Source organism: Drosophila persimilis, unplaced genomic scaffold (genome assembly GCF_003286085.1).
Source record: "Drosophila persimilis strain 14011-0111.01,24,50 unplaced genomic scaffold, DperRS2 tig00003933-arrow-pilon, whole genome shotgun sequence".
Taxonomy (NCBI): Eukaryota; Metazoa; Arthropoda; class Insecta; order Diptera; family Drosophilidae; genus Drosophila; species Drosophila persimilis.
In genome coordinates this window covers 2,389,649-2,408,676 of record NW_020825706.1, presented here as the reverse complement: position 1 = coordinate 2,408,676, position 19,028 = coordinate 2,389,649, and the positions used below count along the sequence as shown (strand labels likewise).

At 37.0% G+C, this 19,028-nt stretch overlaps 1 protein-coding gene across 1 annotated transcript in view; it reads right to left on the bottom strand.

Moving 5' to 3' along the window:
* Positions 1-4,053: 4,053 nt before the first annotated feature.
* LOC6594231 (IDLSRF-like peptide) overlaps positions 4,054-19,028 on the bottom strand; it is a 41,956-nt gene continuing 26,981 nt past the window's right edge. Inside the window, exons 2-4 of the mRNA XM_002019862.2 lie at positions 16,242-16,370; positions 7,915-8,113; positions 4,054-4,450 (exon numbers count right to left, since the gene is read on the bottom strand). Coding sequence (XP_002019898.1) covers positions 4,303-4,450; positions 7,915-8,113; positions 16,242-16,370 — 476 coding nt within the window. The 3' untranslated portion in view covers positions 4,054-4,302. The remainder of the gene's footprint in view (positions 4,451-7,914; positions 8,114-16,241; positions 16,371-19,028) is intronic.

The window sequence follows — 19,028 nt, the reverse complement described above, 5'->3', positions numbered from 1 at the left end:
CTAGAACACTTTTTGGGGAATTCTTATTCACTTTTTCAGTTGGGATTTCGGCAATTTATTGGAGGAGCACTATAGCAAACTTTTAGGCACCAGTGAAATATACGATATCAGCAGGTGAATATTTCCCAAAATTGCATTATCACAAGTCGGATAAGGAGATTGCAATAGATGAGAAGTCCTCAAGGGTACTCCCAAGCAGTCTGGCCATCGAAATTGATGATATTTATTGGTATTACTATACGTAACCGAATCGTATGGAGTCACAGGCACTTAAGGGAATATAGAAAAATGATTCCATCCACAAAATTGCACTATCTTTATGAGGTTTCTTCTAATATGTTAAGTGGAAACCACTTAAGGGATTGCCCGTACCCAAAAAACCGAATCGCAGACGACTCTTCGAGACCTTCCGCACCGACTTCCGACTAAAACACGACTAAGGTCTCTCCATAGAACCCAGAGAGGCAGAGTTTTTTCTGGCTAATCAAGAGCAAATAATGGCTATCGGCAACAACAAATCTACATTCTAGGTTCTCTGATTAGAATATAAAGACATTCATTCCATGTCGTATTCGTATTTGCAGTGAGAGGAGCGGCGCGTGCTATCTGTAGCTCCCTCTCCAGCGAAAGTAATCGCTGGAAAGAGATGGAGAGAGACATATATTGTATGTATATGTATCTTATCGCTCAGGTAGAACACAAGTCAAGATATGCGACCGTCGCCTAGTATTTCCCCAAAAAAAATTCCTTCAATTAATTAATGCACTTCAGTCGTATAATAAAAACACAAATATTACGACTGTGGGGTGAGAAAATAGAGCGTTGAGGGTCTAAAGTCTTTATCTATATATGTCTCTAGATGACTTCCTCAATATGATTCGTATCTGTATAGGAAATGCCAGAGACCTGGGACTTATCTTTGGAAGCAGAATGTCTCTTGAGGTAGGAAAAAGTCATAAAAAATCCCCTTAAGCAGTGATATTTTATTCCTCAAAGAGTGAACCATAATTTCTCCATAAAGTTACCAATGGAATATAATTTTCCATTCATTTCTGAAATACCAAAAGGGACTGTATGTAGGTCTCTCTTCGAAGTTACGTGAATTTACCAGAGAATTTTTTCCATTCCTTTCCCCAAATAAAAACACAATTTCATATTTCGTTTTCGTTCTTTTGTTTTTTTGTTTTTAAAACAGCACACCAAAGAAATAGCTTCATTGGAATGTTAAAAATGTTTATTTAAGTTAGTTTTTTCATCTGTTCTGTTGGTTTCTTGAATGTTTTGTTTGTTTGTTGTTGAATTGTAATCTATATTTTCTATAACACATAGATTTCTTGTATAGTATGTAGTTCTTCTTGTAGTGTATTTTCAAACATTAAATGTATGTATATTTTCGTATATAATTATGAATATAATATACCTTTTTTTGTTTGATTTTTGAAGAGCAATTTTGTCTCTTGTTTGCTTTTTTTGGAGTACGAGTAGTATCTTGTTCTTTGCTATCTGTCTATTTTCTGCATTCTACGTTTTTAGTGTGTGTTTCCTCTTTAAGATATGTATGTATATATTTCTATATTTTTCAACTATTTTCTGGTGTATCTGTTACTGTTTTTTGTTTTGGTGGTAACATTGCTAGTTTTTCATGCAACTTAAAGTCAAGGGAAATCATTCGAAAAGTAAAAAGAAATCTTAAATTATAAATTAAAAAGCTGTTAAGTTTTATGTTTTTTGTTTTAGTATTATAAATTATATTTCTGGTAAATTTTTGTAGAATTGTTTCAGGATTTTAAGAGTTCAATGGGTCAGTTTTGGTTTAAAACCCTGAAACAAGTTACAAATGTTTTATAAAGAACAAAAACTAATACAAATATCATTAGAAATTATGAATCTAATCTAATCAAAATTGTTGATTAAGAAATCTCCGTTGGTGTGTTTTTTACTCATAAATATATTCGTATTTCGCTTAATTTTATTTGATTTTTAAGTTTTTCTTCATCTTTTTTCCACTTCATATTTGATATGTTTTTTGTTGTTTGTGTTTTTTACTTGATATGTTTGCATATATTTTGTATTACCATATAATTTTCTTGATCTGATCAGATCTGCTGATATGTTTTGCGATATAGTTTTTCCGTGGCTTACAATTTGTATTGTATATATTTTTTAAAAATTGTTCAAAAATATTCACAAAGTGAAAACATTTATTTTTTGTAGATTTTCATCTTTGCTTTTTTATAGTTTATTTTAAGTTTCAATTAAGTTGAAAATAAACCAAAGAAAAAACACAAAATTATCACTTTTGGTTTTTTTCGGTTTTTTTGTGGTTTTCTTCGGTTTCCTTCAGCTTTTCCTTCGGTTTTCCATTCTTAAATCATTTGCATCGATTATGGAATTTCGTAGTTTGTCTTCTCTTTATTTACATGGGGCCTTTAACACTCGTATATACCATATATATCATGTATATATATTTCAATGGATCAGTTTTAATCGGTTCTTTCTTCTGGTAATAGTTACTCTTGATTTGCTTAAGTGTTTTATTTGATTAAGTATTTTTTATAAATATTATTTAATAGACAACTATATTTGATAAAAAGTTTTCTCGAATAAATAACTTTAGTGGTTCTGATCTATCAGCTAATTCAAGGTACTTATAACTCCATTAAAATTTTCCTTCCATTTCCATTTCAACGTTGGGTTTCGTTTTCTAATCCTCACTTTACTCAAATTTTCTGTTTTCCATTGTTTTATAGTTTTCTTTTCAACAATTCCGTGCTCCATTTTTGAAATAATTTTAAGGAATAATAGACTTTTCTTAGAACTAGAAAGAAAAGTGTTTTGTGTGAGTGTGTTTTTTTTTTGAGAACCAATTTCTGTATGATTTTCTTCAAGTTAGTTTCCAAATGTTTTTGGGTCAGTTTTTGGTTGAACAGAAATTGGCTCTCAAAATATTGTTCGAATCTCATTTTGGTTACAAATTGTCGGTGTTTTTTCTGTAATGTTTTTTTTTTCTAAGAAATATGTTTGTTAAGAATTTGAGTAAAGTTTGAGTTTTTTATGGAATATATATTCGTAAGTTTTCGTTTATTATATTTTTTAGACACACATAAATATATTTTATCTCGTGAATTATGCAACTCAAAACGGTTTCCGTAATGTATTTTTCCCTTTTCCCCTCTATTTTTTGCACAGTAGCTCGACATTTGGATATACTATATGGGATATATATCTACCTAGATATCGTAATATATTCGTATTTCTCATACTATTTTGTTTGGGGGGTTAGTAGATTAGCTGCAGGGCTTTTTCTTCTACTTTTTTAAACACTAAAAACTAAAGAAATTTGTCAAGTTTTAATATTAGTTTAAGATTTTGGAAAAAAGAGTGAATAAAAGTTCATAGAAGATTCTGTAGTGGAAGGTTCTTTACTGAAGGTCTTTTGCATTGAGGTTTCCTTTTTTCTCATTTAGGGACTTTAGTTTCGTGAATACCATAAGTGATCATAGGTTTACTTTACGGATCTAAGAAGCCTTGAAACAGTATTACATATACATCAATAAAAATCAATATATTCAATATATATGGTATATATGTTTCAGAAAGGTATTTTTTGTTTTCTTTGTATTTTTTTTTGTAGTTTTTTTTCATAGTTTTTACTTTAAGTTTTTCCTTTTTTTGCCAAACGATCCTGCTTCCATATTTTATTCTTTTTTGGTATTTAGTTCTCATGAAGGATTTTTGTTGTTTTGTTTTTCTTTTACTGAAATTTGCGCACTGATTTTCTCAAAAATAAATGTATAGATCGTCAATGGAAATTGCAACAAATATTCAGAGAGAGAAAGTCGAGGAGAAAGTGTAGGAAAAAGCGCTGAAATTTTAAGAGAAAGCAGCCGAATTTGTTCTTCTATTTTTAACATCTTTAAATTTCTTTTTTTTTATAATTTTTTTTTGGGTGGCTTTTTTGCAATTTTTTTTTTTAGTTTTTGGTTTTGTTTGATTTTTGGTTTTTTTGTTGTTTTAATATAAAATAGTTTTGGAAAATTAAAAAAATTATAGCAAAGGAAAGGAAAATTGAGATTTAAGAGAGAAGAGAGTAATCAGAAAGCATAAAGAAAGTTTGAGAAAATATCTAATGGCATGGGAATGAAAATGAGTGTTTTGGTGAGTGGTTGTTGGGTGTTTCGGTGAGTGCATTCGCATTTAATAATTGTAATTATCATAGGGCGTACCCAAATACGAATAGAAATTAGGACTGATGGGCTGTGCATGGGCATAATAAAATCCAGAAGCCGGATCTGGCGCTACTCAGTCAAGGAAGCCGGTATTCACCAGCTTCTCCAAGAAGAATTTCACATCCCCCAGTTCCGAGTCCTTGATGCCCAGCGATTTCAGCATACCCAGATCCCCGTTCTCCACAGCCATGAATACGGAGCGCAAGTGTTCCAAATCGGATCTGCAAAGAAAATGGCATTTATTTTCATTATTTTCTTTCCAGATTAATTGCACAACTTAAATGAAGTTTTTCTCTCTGGTAAATGTCTTAAGCCAAAGAAAAGTAAAGGCGGGTGCCATTCGCAGAGGGGCATTTAGTTGGGGTTTATCCTTGAGGGGCAAAACCAAGATGTTACAGTGGCTTGAGGTCGAAGAGTGGCTTGAGGGGTCTTTAAATAGGGGGAATCCTTGGCTTGAAGGGCGGAAACATCAGAAGTTTCTTGAAGCTAGTATTATCCTTAGAATCGATGTTGATGAAAGATCATATTGGAAACTAGTGCCATGGACATTTCATCATCAAAATGGCATTAGCAAAACCCCGTCGAAGCTCACTTGTGCAGCAGAGACTCATTCCATAGGCCGAGGAGTGCTGCTGCACGCCGCGTTATGCATTTAAAACACCATTTCGGGGTTCATGAATACCCTAAACGTTTTTGAATACCCTTTTTGATTCATTTATAGCCTTCAATTGACTATAAACATACCCTATTTAAAAACTTTTATTATTTTCAAGTCAAACTTTTTACCCCATGTTCTCTTGCTCTCGTACCAATGTTCTTTCAACTGTACCACCCCCTGCCTAATGGTATAACTTATAAAGTAAGCCAAAGCTACTCTGCCCCACCCCCACACACATACAGACCACACACACACACACACACACCCTCAAACATGGAGACAAGTTTAAGCTTTGCTGCGGCGAGCTTCAAATTATACGCTTTGCTTAATTAATCCCTGCAGGTATCGTGCAACCATTCCTGCTGTTGCTTCTAGCTGTTGTTTGTTGGCTCTGTGGCACCACCATATCCACCCTATAGCCTCACACCCTTTTCTCGTTATCTATGGTACTCCCCAAAGTATTTTTTATACCCTTACAGAGGGAGGATATGAGTTGTAATAGAGATATTGATCTATTTTCTGGGATAACTTCTTTATTTTTGAACGTAAACTAATGAAACTTTGAAGATTGACGTAGAATATGTTTTTTTTATACATATATCTAAAATTTCACAAAAATCGGACAATCTTTTCTATACTATTAATAGCTAAAAGAGTGTGCACTTTTCGATCTAGGCATCCTTTTTCTTATGTTTCTTGTTGCTTGTTTTGCTGGATGAACTTCGTTATCATCAACATAATTAACAAGTAAGTGGAAAAGAGAGACAGAGAACGAGTCACAGTAAGATAGAGATAGCCACAGAGAGTAAGAGACAGAAAGGGAACGAGCAAGGCAGATGCACATTAATAAAATTCGTGTGCGTGTCTTGTGGTTCGAGTTTTCGAGTTTGGGGTTTCGGATTCGGGTTTGGTTTTGTCTTCTAGGGTTCATTCATCCACTGCCCTCTTTCTCTTTCTTTGCATTGCTATCTTTTTCCCTCTTGGAGAATGACATTATGACACTTGGACGATTAATTGCGTTGATGAAATTGTATAAAAACACCAAAGGAAAGGGAAAAAGATGGCGTGAGGGGCCAGACAGCCAACACCTACGTGAGGTCCTGCTACGTCTCTTCCTCTTACTATATCTTACTTTGTTTTTCAGCGGTTTTTGTAAGGTTTTGTTGCACAATACGTTTTTTCCCGCCGCTTTTTTGAGAGAAAGGCAAACTATTGCGTTTACTCATTTTACAGAAGACAGATATGATTAAATACAAGTTTTTATAGCTTTCTTTTATCTGTCCGAATTGTGTGAATGGTAAAATTATTTATTCAAATGGAGTGAATGCCAAAATATAGTTCTCCGAATGGTGTGAATGGCAAAATGTTCTAATGAAAATTGTAAGAATAACAAAATATACCTATGCGAATAGTGTGAGTGGAACAAAAACCTTTTGCGAAAAGTTTGAATGGCACAAAAAACCATTGCGAAAAGTGTGATTGGCAAAATTACCTATGAGAATTGTGTGAATGACAAAATACACTTCTGTGCCATTCTTCTATTGTGAATGGCAGAAAAAAAAACTCTACAAATGCTATGAATGCCAAAGTAAACCTGTACGAACCATGTGAATGGCAAAATAAACCAACTGCAAAATACCGTAGGTAAAAAACCGGACGTGCAACAACGTGCCTCATCCATTTACGGGTTGTTTTGCTAATTTATCAACATGTGCGTGAAGCCAAATATTTTCATGTCCTTTTGTCTGGCCCTCGGGCTGGTGGTCGTAGTCCTGGTACATAGTCAGTCAGTGGGGCCTCCTGTCGGGGTCCTCACAATTTTATTATTATTATTATTGCCAGCTCCTGCCCCCCACACAAACCCACTGCCCCTCTCATCCCATCCCATTTTGTGGTTAGTTTTTGTTGTACTAATTTAATGAAAATTCTCTTCTTTCAGTTTGTGTTTTTCTTGGGGGCCTCTGCCTCTCGCTCCCTCTCCTTTTTGTTGTTATTTTTGTTAATTAAATTTCAGCTTTTGTTTATCTTTTAACAAAATGAAAGATGCGTGAGGGAGAGTGTATATGTTTTGTGGGCGTTGGGAGGGGGCAGGGCATAATTAATGCAGTTAGGAAAACATGTTGCGAATGGAGATTCGCACAAGAACGAAGGCCGTTTAAAACGTAGATTTGAAGGTAGTAAAAGTACCGCATTTTATAGGAGAAAATGATCTCTAGAATCTCTAAGGTCTGAGTAGTGTCCCCTGCTCACCCGCATCGTTCGTGCGCCAACCACTGGCTCACTCGCCTCGCTGGCTCGCGCTGATATGAGTAAAATATCGGGCCACAACGACGACCCAAAACATTAGTATATAATAGAGAGATAGTCCACTCGTATCATCTTCAAATGCTCCATCCCCTAGGCCTTTCCCTGATTGTCTCTGAACCTTTATACCCCTACCACATTTCCTAATTGAATTCATTAGGATATGACAAATACTTTGTTTGCTTGGGACAAAGCCAAATAAATTACATGAGCAGGAGCAGACGCTCCACAAAAGCAGCTCTTCACCAACTAAGGCCAGCCAAAAAAAATATGGAGAAAATAAGAAAATAAGAGGGAAAAAAGTATGATAAATATGTATGAAATATTTGAAAATTTCATGACACTTTCTGTGTGTGTGTTTTGGGGTCGCCTTGAACCCTTGAAAATGTTATTGTGCCAGCAGCAGCCACACAAATAACAAAGCACCCAGAAAGGACCCAGAGATAATTCATGGGACAAGGACAAGGACAAGGACACCGAAATGCTAGGGGTGGGGGGAGCACGTTGTTCTGTGGATAGTTTTACAGGAATAAAAGGATTCCCGACCATAGCTTGGGGTTATGCCAAAAAGTTTTACTTGAACAGGGATTAGAATTATGTATGACCAAAACAAAAAATAGGGGAGGACAAAACACTCGTATCTTTATGCTTAAGGGGTTTTTTGTGTCCACACAAATTGCAGCCCCAAGCCACAAGCAGAACCCTGGAACTGGAATCACTCACCTCATTAGTCGAAGGGCGGCACCAAAGTCCTCAATCGTTTGCGATTCACTCAAAGCGATGGCCACCTTGTCCACGCCGCCCAGAGGGGAAAGGGCATCTCGGGCCTTGCTGCCAAAAAGCTTCTCCAAATAGTTGGGTCCATGCGATGCAATCAGGCTCTGAAGGAAGGATGCCGTCTCCTCCACCGGTGGTCGTTTGGCTGTAAAAAAGAATAAACAGATATTTGTCTGTGTTGAAAGCGGATTTATGATTTCAATTAATAATCCAAGAATTGCCCAGCAGCTTTTTGCATTAATGCCATTCACAATTTAATTGATTTTATTCATTAAGAAGCATCATCGTTTCGACAGGTCATTATTTTGTTGAGTAATTAATAAACGAATGGCATTGTAAAAGTAGAAATATGCTTCAAAAAATGTATAATTAATTAATTTCTGTGCTGTTATTTATCTGTAATTATAGATTTGTTTTTACAACTAATTAAAATGGAATTATCCAAGCGGAAAGTATATTTTTAAAGCCTGTCCTGAAACTCTTGGAAATTCACAGAAAATTTATGGAACCTTTACGTTATTTTAAAGTAGCTTTAGTCTCAGTAAATCTTCCATGAATATCAGATAAAGCACTCCTAAATGCATTACATATATTTCTAAGAATTTCCTACAACACAAGTCTTCTTTTTACAAGTTTTTTAGTAGCAACAGTTATTAAATAATAAATTCATATTTATCTTAAGAACTCATCTGCCTTTATGACACATATATTTTTGCAAGATAAATTTCTCAGAATTTCCTAAGCATTAATATTAATAGTAGACTTTAGTTGCATCAGTGTTGTCCCTGACTCTCATTTTTCTGCCACATGCTTGCATATGAAATTTTTGGCTCTTAATAATTCAAGGACTGTACTCCTTTGAGATTTGATATTTTCGGACAAAGCTAAAGCATTCTAAATATTTAAAAGGGCTATAAAAAAGCACAAACCAAAGAAATGTGACTTATACAGGAAATTTTAAAGTTTTCTAGAGACTTGAGATGTGGAAATGGGTGCATGATTGTGTTCTGGGAATTCCCCCAATTTTTGAGAATTTTCTGTGGCATTAAGGAGAGGTATTTTTTGCATTCCTTTTTATGCTTTTGCTGCATTAAGTTTTTCTTTTATTTCCTTACAATTTTTCGGTAGTATATTTTTCATGGTTTCTTTTGTATTTCTTTATTTATTCTTTCTGTTGCACAACCAAATATTTATGGGTCATTCTATGGGTCGCTCTGTCTGTCAGTCAGTCAGTCAGTCACTCTGTCTGCCATTCAGGTCGTAGAGTAGCCGTCCCTCCAGTCTGTCATTCAGGTGGTGGGGCGCTCGTCCATCACGTCAGTCAGTCATGCACAAAGGGCAGACTTTACAGTGCTTGGGCGTCGCTGTTTTTAACCCGCTGACTGCACTTGTTAACCCATGGGTGAGCCTGTACTCGCACACATATGCTGGCATTTTTAATGGCTGCAAGGACACGTATCCGCCCTCCCTCCCGCTCCTGCTCCTCAATCTATGCTCTATCCACTGCTCGAGTGTGTGTGTTGATTCAGTTACTGACTTTATTTGTTATGCAAATGGCGATGTTCGCAAACCGTTTTCCCTCTCGTTCGGTCGTCGTTTCTTTTACCCATATCCTGTGGGAGTTTGGATAGTAAGGATACCCTGTATCTGGTAGAGAATGGTAGAGGATGATCTTTCAGCAAAAAGTATAGAAATCTTTCAACGATCGGTAGAGCTTTTTTCTTTGATTTTTCACATAATTATCTAGTTCTTGGGATTAACAAGAGATCTTAAAGGTGTCTTTGAAGGTACAAAAATGCTTATGATTTCGACAAATCTTAAGCTACAGTGCTAAAATGTTAATTATCAGTTCATGAAGTCATTATCTACCTAAACTACCAATTTTATTAAGATCCGATAGCTTTTTTTACAGACTCTTACGAATAGTTATGGTTTATAAAGCTACCAAAATGGTACTAGGTCCTACAGTTGTAGATATATATCGTAATATATATGTAATTTGATATATGGCTACTTGAAATGGTTAACCCTCCTAATACCAACTTTCATCAAGATCCAATGACTATTTCCATCTAAAGACCAACTTTCATCTAGATACTACCTTTTCACAGTACAGATTGTTGGCTTTTATTTCAAAATAGTTATTCTAAGGCTGATCTCTTACTAAAGGATATCTGCCAGCCTTATCTATCGAAAGCCTATGCATAGCCTTCCCATGCATACTTTTTCCTGTTGTGTCGCGTACATGAGCTTCTGTACCGTCATGTATTGTATACACGGCCAGGGATGACCCAGTAGCGAAGGGGGTACCAGTAGCATGAGAGAGGCAAAGGGAATACCAGTAGCATTAGAGAGGCAAAGGGAATACCAGTAGCATGTGAGAGAAGAAAGGGATACCAGTAGCATGTGAGGAAAAATGGCTAGCATGAGAGGAGGGGAATCCAGCTCTTTGGGCCCATTGCCATGGAAGGAAGGGCTCTTCGTGCTCTCCGTGCTGTGGGACATTTGGATTGTCGCCTGTTGTTTGCCTTTAACTTGTTACATATTCCACTCCACTCGGAGGTATATCAGTCGTTTAGATTAAAGTCCTACGTGGCAATTCCGCTGCGGCATCCACACTCCTCCCCCTCTACCATTGCGTGGGTTAACATTTTTAAACTTTTTTGTCCGCTGTTGTTAGCCCCGATAAAATGTATGCAAAATTATGCTAATTTCCCCCGGGGTATGGGTATTCGAGTGCAGTGTGTTCAAAGGTTTCAGTCGAATGGTTTTTTATTGCAATTTTACGTTAAAATATATACCCCTAAAAGATGGTCCAAAAACGTGGCCTGAGTGGACTTTTAATAAAGGGGTTTTTTTTTCCGATTTGCATATATGAGAGAAATTTATTTATGGGATAATTATTCCATTTTATTTTTGGAGATACTCTTTTTCTTTGATGTGGGAGGTCATTTTCTTTACTGGAACTTTATAAATATACCAACTTATGGCTAAGTTTTCTGGAATTTTTATTAGTTTTAAGACCCCAATTGTTGCTTTTTTCTTGAATACATTTTTCAGAAATTTTTGCCATACTTTTCCTTGCAAATTTCTTTGACTTCTCTTCCACTTTTTGTGCGATTACTTTCACTTTTACATGGCAATCAGGAGTCCCACATGAAATGATATAATGGATAATACCCTAACATATCCCTTCAAAATTATTTTGAATAAAAACACCAAGAACTCAATGTCAGAAATACCAAAAAAATGGATCAAATCATTTGAAGCAAAAACGGAAACCGGTTGGAGGGTGATGAAGCGTGATGCGTGATGCCGCATGATTCGTTATGAAGCCTAATCTAAAATCGAGTAAGATTAAAAAATCCACTTATGTTGTGGAAAATATTAAAAAATATAATCATGCTTGGAGAAAATGGAACTTAATTTATAAATTCATTGGAATTCACCGCAAAATATTTGTTTGAAAATCTCTAAATTATACAGTAAAAAAATGTCTAATCCGCTTGAGGAAAGTAATCGTCGTGTCATCGCTGGAGGCAGTGGAACAGGAGGCGACGGCGGCCATGGCGGAAAGGGGGGTGGTGGCGGTGGCGGAGGAGGGGGCAGAGGCGGAAAGGGCGGTGACGGAGGAAGCAGCAACAAAGAAACTAAAGATGATCCGAAAGCCAAAGATGACAAGAAAAGTCAAGAAAAAGAGAACGATCAGCGACGTGGAAAAGATGGAAAGGATGGAGAAGATGGCGGATCCGGAAGTGGTGGAAAAGGTGGCGATGGGGGTGGGGCCAAAGGCGGAAAGGGGGGAGAGGGAGGAGGCAACCAGAAAGAAAGTAAAGATGATCCGAAAACCAAAGAAGATGGCAAGAAAAGTCAAGATGGAAAGGATGGAGAAGATGGTGGATCCGGGCGAGGTGGAAAAGGTGGCGATGGAGGTTCCGGAGGTGGAGGTGGAGGCGGAGGTCGAGATGGCGGCAAAGGTGGCGATTGAGGTTCCAATAAACGATATTAAAAGAAATAAGGAAGAAACAAAAACAAATATTAAGAAATCATCAAATAGGTCCACAGATCCCCCATCCCAGAACGCCCTCTTCTGAACAAGCTAATATTCAATTTTAATTCAATATTTTTGTACAAATTTTTGATATTATAAATTAATTATATGCAGAAAAACGGTTCTCCAAATTATAGAAGACATATGACAGCCATTTCGCAATGAGGGTCTGTGGAAAATAATCAAAAGATATCAGTGCTAGAAAGTATGGCAAGTGGGTGATCGGATTTATATGCTTAGGCTGGTTGTGCTTCCAAAGTTCGTTGGTCTCAGGATGCTCAGGATAAAGGCAAGAAGCGTTTCTGTGTGACCATACTCGTATGGCCACTACGGCAAAATACTGCGGCCGTTTTCGTTTGTTCTTTTTAGTTCATTGTTGAACAAAAAATAAAAATGAACAAGAATGATTAAGATGAACAAAAAGGAACGAACTAAAAGATCAAATTAGTTCACTGCATGAAAATGAACGAACGAACTTGTTCAGTAAAATGAACGATCTTTACCCAGCACTACAATCCATAGTTCTCCACGTGGCGACAAAATACCAAAAAGAAACCTTACCCATATCGATTACTATCGATTAAGGCTTCATCTTGGCTGGTCTGCACATCGGTTCTTTTAAAATTTTTCAACCAACGTGTGGCGTCTATACATTTTTTAGCGAAATTCTGAAATAATTGTTTGCGAGCAAGTAAGTTATAACACACCCTGAACAATATTCATTTAAGCATTTACTTAAGTTGGTTCTGTTGTTGGGTTTTGTGCTTTTGTCCTGACTGTGGCATAGAAGCTTTGTTGTGTGTGTGTGTGTGAGACTCCCTAGAATTTTCCATGGCAGACTTGTGTACTGATTTTTGATTGCAAATCTTCTTAAATATGATAAGTTTCAGTTTTCGTTGCGGAGCGGACGAGACGCCTGTCATTTTGCGGGTGAGTGTGTGTTGGTGTGTGTGTGTACCTAACACGTACGCTTTCGTGCGTCTTTTTCCCGTCCCCGCCTGCCGGCTTTCGTTTCGCGTTTCTTCCATTCTTCCCATTCCGTGTGTGAGTGCCGCTCAGCTTTTAGTGAAGTGTACTAAACGGTGAAATTATGCGTTTGCAATGTCTCTAAATGTTTAATTTCGGAAATGTGTTTTTGGATCAAACAAATATTGAGCCGTGAAAATCCAATTGAAAAACCACGCGTTTTATTTTTTCGTGCCTTCTCCTTGCCTTTTTACCGTGTTCCTTTCCATGTGTGTGCGTGATTCATTTTACAATGTGCTGCGTGTTGTCTGCGAGTGTGTGTTTTCTCTTCTCCTTTTCTTCATATTCTTCTCCCGACTAGTTTATACGAAGATTTTGCTTGATCGCGAGCGCTTTTGCTCACATGTAATTCCTTTTGTGTTCATCATATCTGTCTCGTGTTGTTGTTTTGTTGCAGTCTGATTTACATGAATAATGTTTCAGTAAAGCATTTAATTTATTTATTGTCGGTTGTATGTGTTTTTTTTTTCATATGTATGTCTTTACTCATTTGTGTTTGTGTGTGTACCTTTTTTGCGTGTTTCTTTGTAGGCATCAGACGCATGTCATTGCGTCCGTGTGTGTGTGTGTGCCTAAAATGAACTTTAAATTATTTACTACCCCCTCCCATGGCTGGCTGTTTAATGTATTCTTTTTTATTTAATTTAATTTTTTTCAGATCATGTCTTTCACTACGGTCCCTGGAAGGTCTCATCCTGTTAGTGTTGCTCCTGATATAGAGCCAGAAATGGTGGCAGCCGTGTTGCAAGGATTGAGGCACGGAGTGGTATCAGCAGAGGTGCCAGTAGTTGTGCCAGGAGAGGTGCCAGAAGTTGTGGCAGCCCAGGTCCCGGCAAACCCTGACCAGCAGCGTAAGCGACACCGGCCCTGCGTCCATGACCAGGGGCAGGCAAAGCGGTGTCGCGACGTAACGAAGATCGTCTTTATGTAGAGCATCGCCCCGTCGACCCGTTAGAGGAGCGCAGCCGTAGTGGTGGAGTGCCCACTCGTTGGGGGGCTCACAAGCTTACAATATTACTGCTTCTCTGTATACCCTGGAACACGCCCCTACGTGAATTATCATTTTCAAACTTTTTATCACCAGCACCGTGAAAATGTATGCAACAATATACCCCGAAAAGATGGTCCAACAATACATATATACATAAATAAGAGAACTTAATTTATGGGACCTACCTATTCCAAGTTTTATTTTACCGTTTACCCCGAAAAGATGGTCCAACAATTTTGCCCTATTGGACATTTAATGAAGTTTTTTTTCCGATTTACATACTCGTGCATACATACATATATAATTGAAATTAATTTATGGAATAGCTATTCCAAATTGTATTACGATGTACCTTGATCCTTCAATGTGGAAAGGAAAAAATGTTTTTTTTTTTTGTAAAAAATTAAGGCTCAGTTTCCTGGCATTTGTAACCATTTGAAGACCTCATTATTTTTTATTTCTTTAATAAATTCTTCATAAATCTTATGCCAGATTTTTCTTGAAAATTTCGTTGACTTCTGTTCCTCTTCTATTGTGTTTTTTCACTTTTTAATGGCTCTTCTGCAACTCTTTGTTTTACTCGCTTTGCAATCAGGAGTTGGCACATTAATTATTACCCATTAAGCAGCAATTTGTGTTCGCCTCAAGGATATGGACTGTACGTCCAAGCAATTAAACAAGAGCCGGAGTCGGGTTTATAGTCAAGCAACAAAAAATTGGCCTTCAGCATTCGTTTTGTCTTTCAACTGTTGCCTGGGAGACCCACAAACGAGGAGCAGTCCTTGGGGCGGGAGGGCGAGGTGTAGCCTCTCCTGGTAACAAGAAACCCGACGCATAATTTATCAAAGACATTCACGGGGTGGTAGCCGGAGTGGCAGAGCCACCGACACTTCCTAAATGATTTCATTGTCGAAAACATAGTTTATTTCGCTTCTATTTTATCCGCGAGCGCGCGAACAATGGTTGGAAAAGCAGGGAAAATTTATGCCATTGTTCAGACCAAAGCGGAACGGGAACTAAGGGAGCAGGAAAATGAAAGAATAGAAAGAGAGAAAAGTGGGAGTGCTGGGAAAGTGGGAGGGCAGGAAAATGGGAAACAGAGTTTGGGGAAAAGTGTAGTGTAGTCTCCACTTTCAGGCCAAAACACTGAATGGCCGGCAATTAGCAGCAACAATTTGCTGTTTTAGCCTCAAGTTTCCAGTCCAATTTGTGGGTCTTTTGTTTGCTCATGGATGGGTGTAAAATTTTTGGCAATTTATCAAAGAAAAGAATGACATAATTATTGAAAGCTATATATATATAAATTAGTAGCCATTACTCTTGCATGGTATTATATTTTCCACCTATCTGTGAATCGTTTCACTTATATTTTAATTGCATTTACGGACTCCCCGAATCAATAAAGGCTTTTCATTTAATTGGCTTTCAATTTGATTTCATTATTGAATCGATTGTAAATCAATTCAGTCTGTGGGGGGCTACTGGTGTGGAAAGGTTTTTGTGGGTTGCGGGTGTGATGCAGTCTTTAAAGAAGTTTTTTTCATGAAAGGAAAACTGAGACATAATATGGGAAAATTTTAATGGGAAACACTTTAACGAAGAAAGAAGAGAACTCCTTGAAATCTATGAATTTTGGAGGCATAGCAGAGTCCTGAAAGAGCTCTAAAATGTACCTCCTTTAAAGCATTCTTTCCTTTTATTCCTCTCCTTGGAATCTATGAATTTTAGAGCGCCAGAAGATGCGATTTAAGAGCACATTCTTCAGGAAAGCAGAGTCCTGGAAGAGCTTTAAAATGTACTTCCTTTGAAGTATTCTTTCCTCTCATTCCTCTCCCCAAACATCGCTCATTCTTAAACAAATTCCTCCAGCAAAATGTATATAACTTTCCAGAGTCTTGCCACGCTTGACATAGAACTCATTTCCCCTGACCCTGAAATCCAGAAACAAGTGAAACTTTTGGCCCAAAAACTTGGCTGCAACTTGTTATAATTTGATTAGATGAGCAGCTGCCACAAAAAGTGCAGGACGGCAGAGTAGCCAAAACTTTGATGTGGCAGCCCCGGGCTACATAATTCATTTGCAGTGAAATATGTTTAGAATTTCTCCGAAAAAGAAATGCCAATCACTGATAGCTCTAAGCAGCGAAAACCCACAAATATTTATGCACAAATATTTCGGGAGGAGATTTAGGAAGGATGACTTACCCGCCGTACAAAGACGCATATCCTCGTCGTATCCGTCAGAGCAATCGGGTGCACCATCGCATAAATATTGAATGGAAATGCAATTACCATCGCCGGGGCACTTGAATGGTTCGTATGGATGACAGGGATCTGCAAATATATCCAGAGAAAAGTCGCAAAAATTACAATTGGTTTTACAATTTGGTACACAGAAAATCCCCCCATCGAACAAAGGGAAAATATTTGTGTTTGGCATTTTCCTAAGCGGATTTGTCTGACATAATTTTGATTTATTTATTTATTTTGTATCCATTTTGTTTGCTTTTAAATTATACAATTTAATCTGGAATTTATTTAATGGTAATTTCTTTTTTTATTTAGTTATCCGAGCATGATTTTGTAAATTATTCATTAATTTTGTTCAGTGAGGCAGGATTTGTGGAAATATAATCCATGTTTTAGAGGAACTTTTCAGCAGAAAAATGGTATACAATTTCTTATATTTCGAATAAAATATAGTTCATAAATCGATTGATTGAAAATACCTACGATTTAAAGAGTTTTTTGTTTTTGTCACTAAAAAAGGATGCTTAAAAATGTATGAAAATTGTGGTTACATTTTCACATATTTTCATGCCACTTTCCATACATATTTTCTATGTTTTTGACACTTAGCTTTCGCTTTTCCATTATTAATTAAATTATCCCTTTGGAAAATCAAATTATCTGTCACATAAATAAAGATATTTCCACATTTAAAATTTAACTCGTTGGCAGGTCTAATTAAATACCCATAAACCAAATATAATTTAATTAGTGTAAAATTCCATAAAAAAGGGACTATCTTCTAACTAAGCTCCACAAAAAAAATATATGTTTTAGAAAATTACTTTTAATAAATCAACAAAAGGCATAAAATCCTAAAAAAGATAACACAAAAAATCGTATCTGCGAATTAAGCAAATTAATTTGCTTTCATGTTGCTTATTGTACACATATTTCTCACTTTCACTGTCAGAGAGAATTTTGCCAGCTCATAAAATGGCGTTAAGTAAGCTTTCCCCTCGGGAGGAAAATGGATGATGATGTTTTGCCAGCAGAGTGGAACATCCAAAGCCCCCAACCAAAAAAAAAGAGAACAAGAAGCAGAGAAAGTTAATTGAATTTATTGTTTTTGTTCTCTTTTTTATGCGGATTTTTCAGGCCCTGCCTTCTGTCTGCTTGGCATTGTTTTTCCTCCTGTTTTTCCAGGCTTTTCAGCTCTCGTGTTGGCAGACGCAAATTGGTTTTATTAGGCTCGCTCGTGCCACGTGGGCCGTCGTCGCGGAAAACAATTTTCATTTTTCAGCATTTTTGCTGGGAAAAATCCCAATTCCAACCGCAAACAAAAACACAATCCTTGACTTTTCAGCTTTTGTTTTATGACGAAAATAAGTTAAGTAAAAGCATACCCAAAAATCTCGGTGGAAAAGTTTTATTTAATTTTCTTCAAAATATGAAAAATTCTTTGACCGACTTCTGTCTCTTGAGTAAGCGCCCGACACTTGACATATTTTTTCTATTAAAGTTTTTCTTTCTTCCTTACGGTCTCTAGTTTTTTTTTCTCGTGTCAAAAGAAAGAAGAAAGTGAAATTTGCGGAAATTGCTTTTGCAAGTCAAATTTTTTCCAAGTGCAAACATTTTTTGGTACTGGTGGAATATTTGTTGTGGCCTAAACTGAGGGAGAAATTTTTTTATTTTAGTGGGAAATCCACCAAAGAATACCAAAGACTTTAAATAAAAAAGCATGTTTTGTTTCTGCTTCTCTGGGACCGAGTGCTGCCTCCCGGAACAAAGGCCATCCTCAAAGGAAACTGGGATCGCATTCTGTGACTCGAATTGAATGACAAACACTTTCCTGCATCAAAATTCCTCTTGTATAAGCAGTCTGTCACCTTAATCCCATCAGCTTGTATCCTATTCCCGAAAAATAAAAGGTAAATGAACTTAGCGAATACACGTATGTAGAGGGGCACGCGCCAGACAACTTAATTTCATGCCATTCATTATTTTTTCGCTCGTTTGGTGTCAAAACAATTGGAATTTATGTGTCGTCGGTCACACTAATTGACAGCGAAGCCAGGGAAAAACCCAATAAGCTCTCGCCCCCCTCTACGTCGTTTGGAAAATCAGTTCGCAGCATATAATTCAATGGGAAAAGCCCGGAGAAAAGCGGTGCCCGGTGCTTCGGGTTAATGGTGCGTACAATGGCTGCGGATTGAAAAGGTCAAATGGGGCAAAGGGTTGGACGAAACCGCTTCATTTTCAACCAGTTTTCCCCCTCAACCCTCTGAAGTGTTGAGTGTTTCCCTCTGCTGGGGAGATGTCCGATCCCCTGTGCAGATGACCGAGCCAGATGCCTTTTATGGTTGCACTTCAAGTTTTTCTTTTATGTGGCATAAAAGGGGACAACTTTTGTACTACTTTGTTGATGGCTGGCAAGCGTTTGTTTTTCCATCCGCGTTTATTTTGCTTTTCTTTTTGTTGGTTTCCGTAGCAGTTTTAGCCCAGCTTTCTACACGTTTTATACGGCAATTGATTACCATTTGATTTCTTTATTATTTTTAATGCCTGCCTGCGGTTTACGATACTACGTGATTGTTTTGTACGCAATTTGAAAATGGCATTGCAAGAGAAATGGCTCTGTAAAAAGGTAAAATAGGGGCAGACACGTTGAGGTATTGATTTTGGTTTAAATTTCAATAGAAGCTTCAATAAATTTAGGTAGGATTGAAAAGTATTTTGCTATGGAAATAAGATTATACAAAA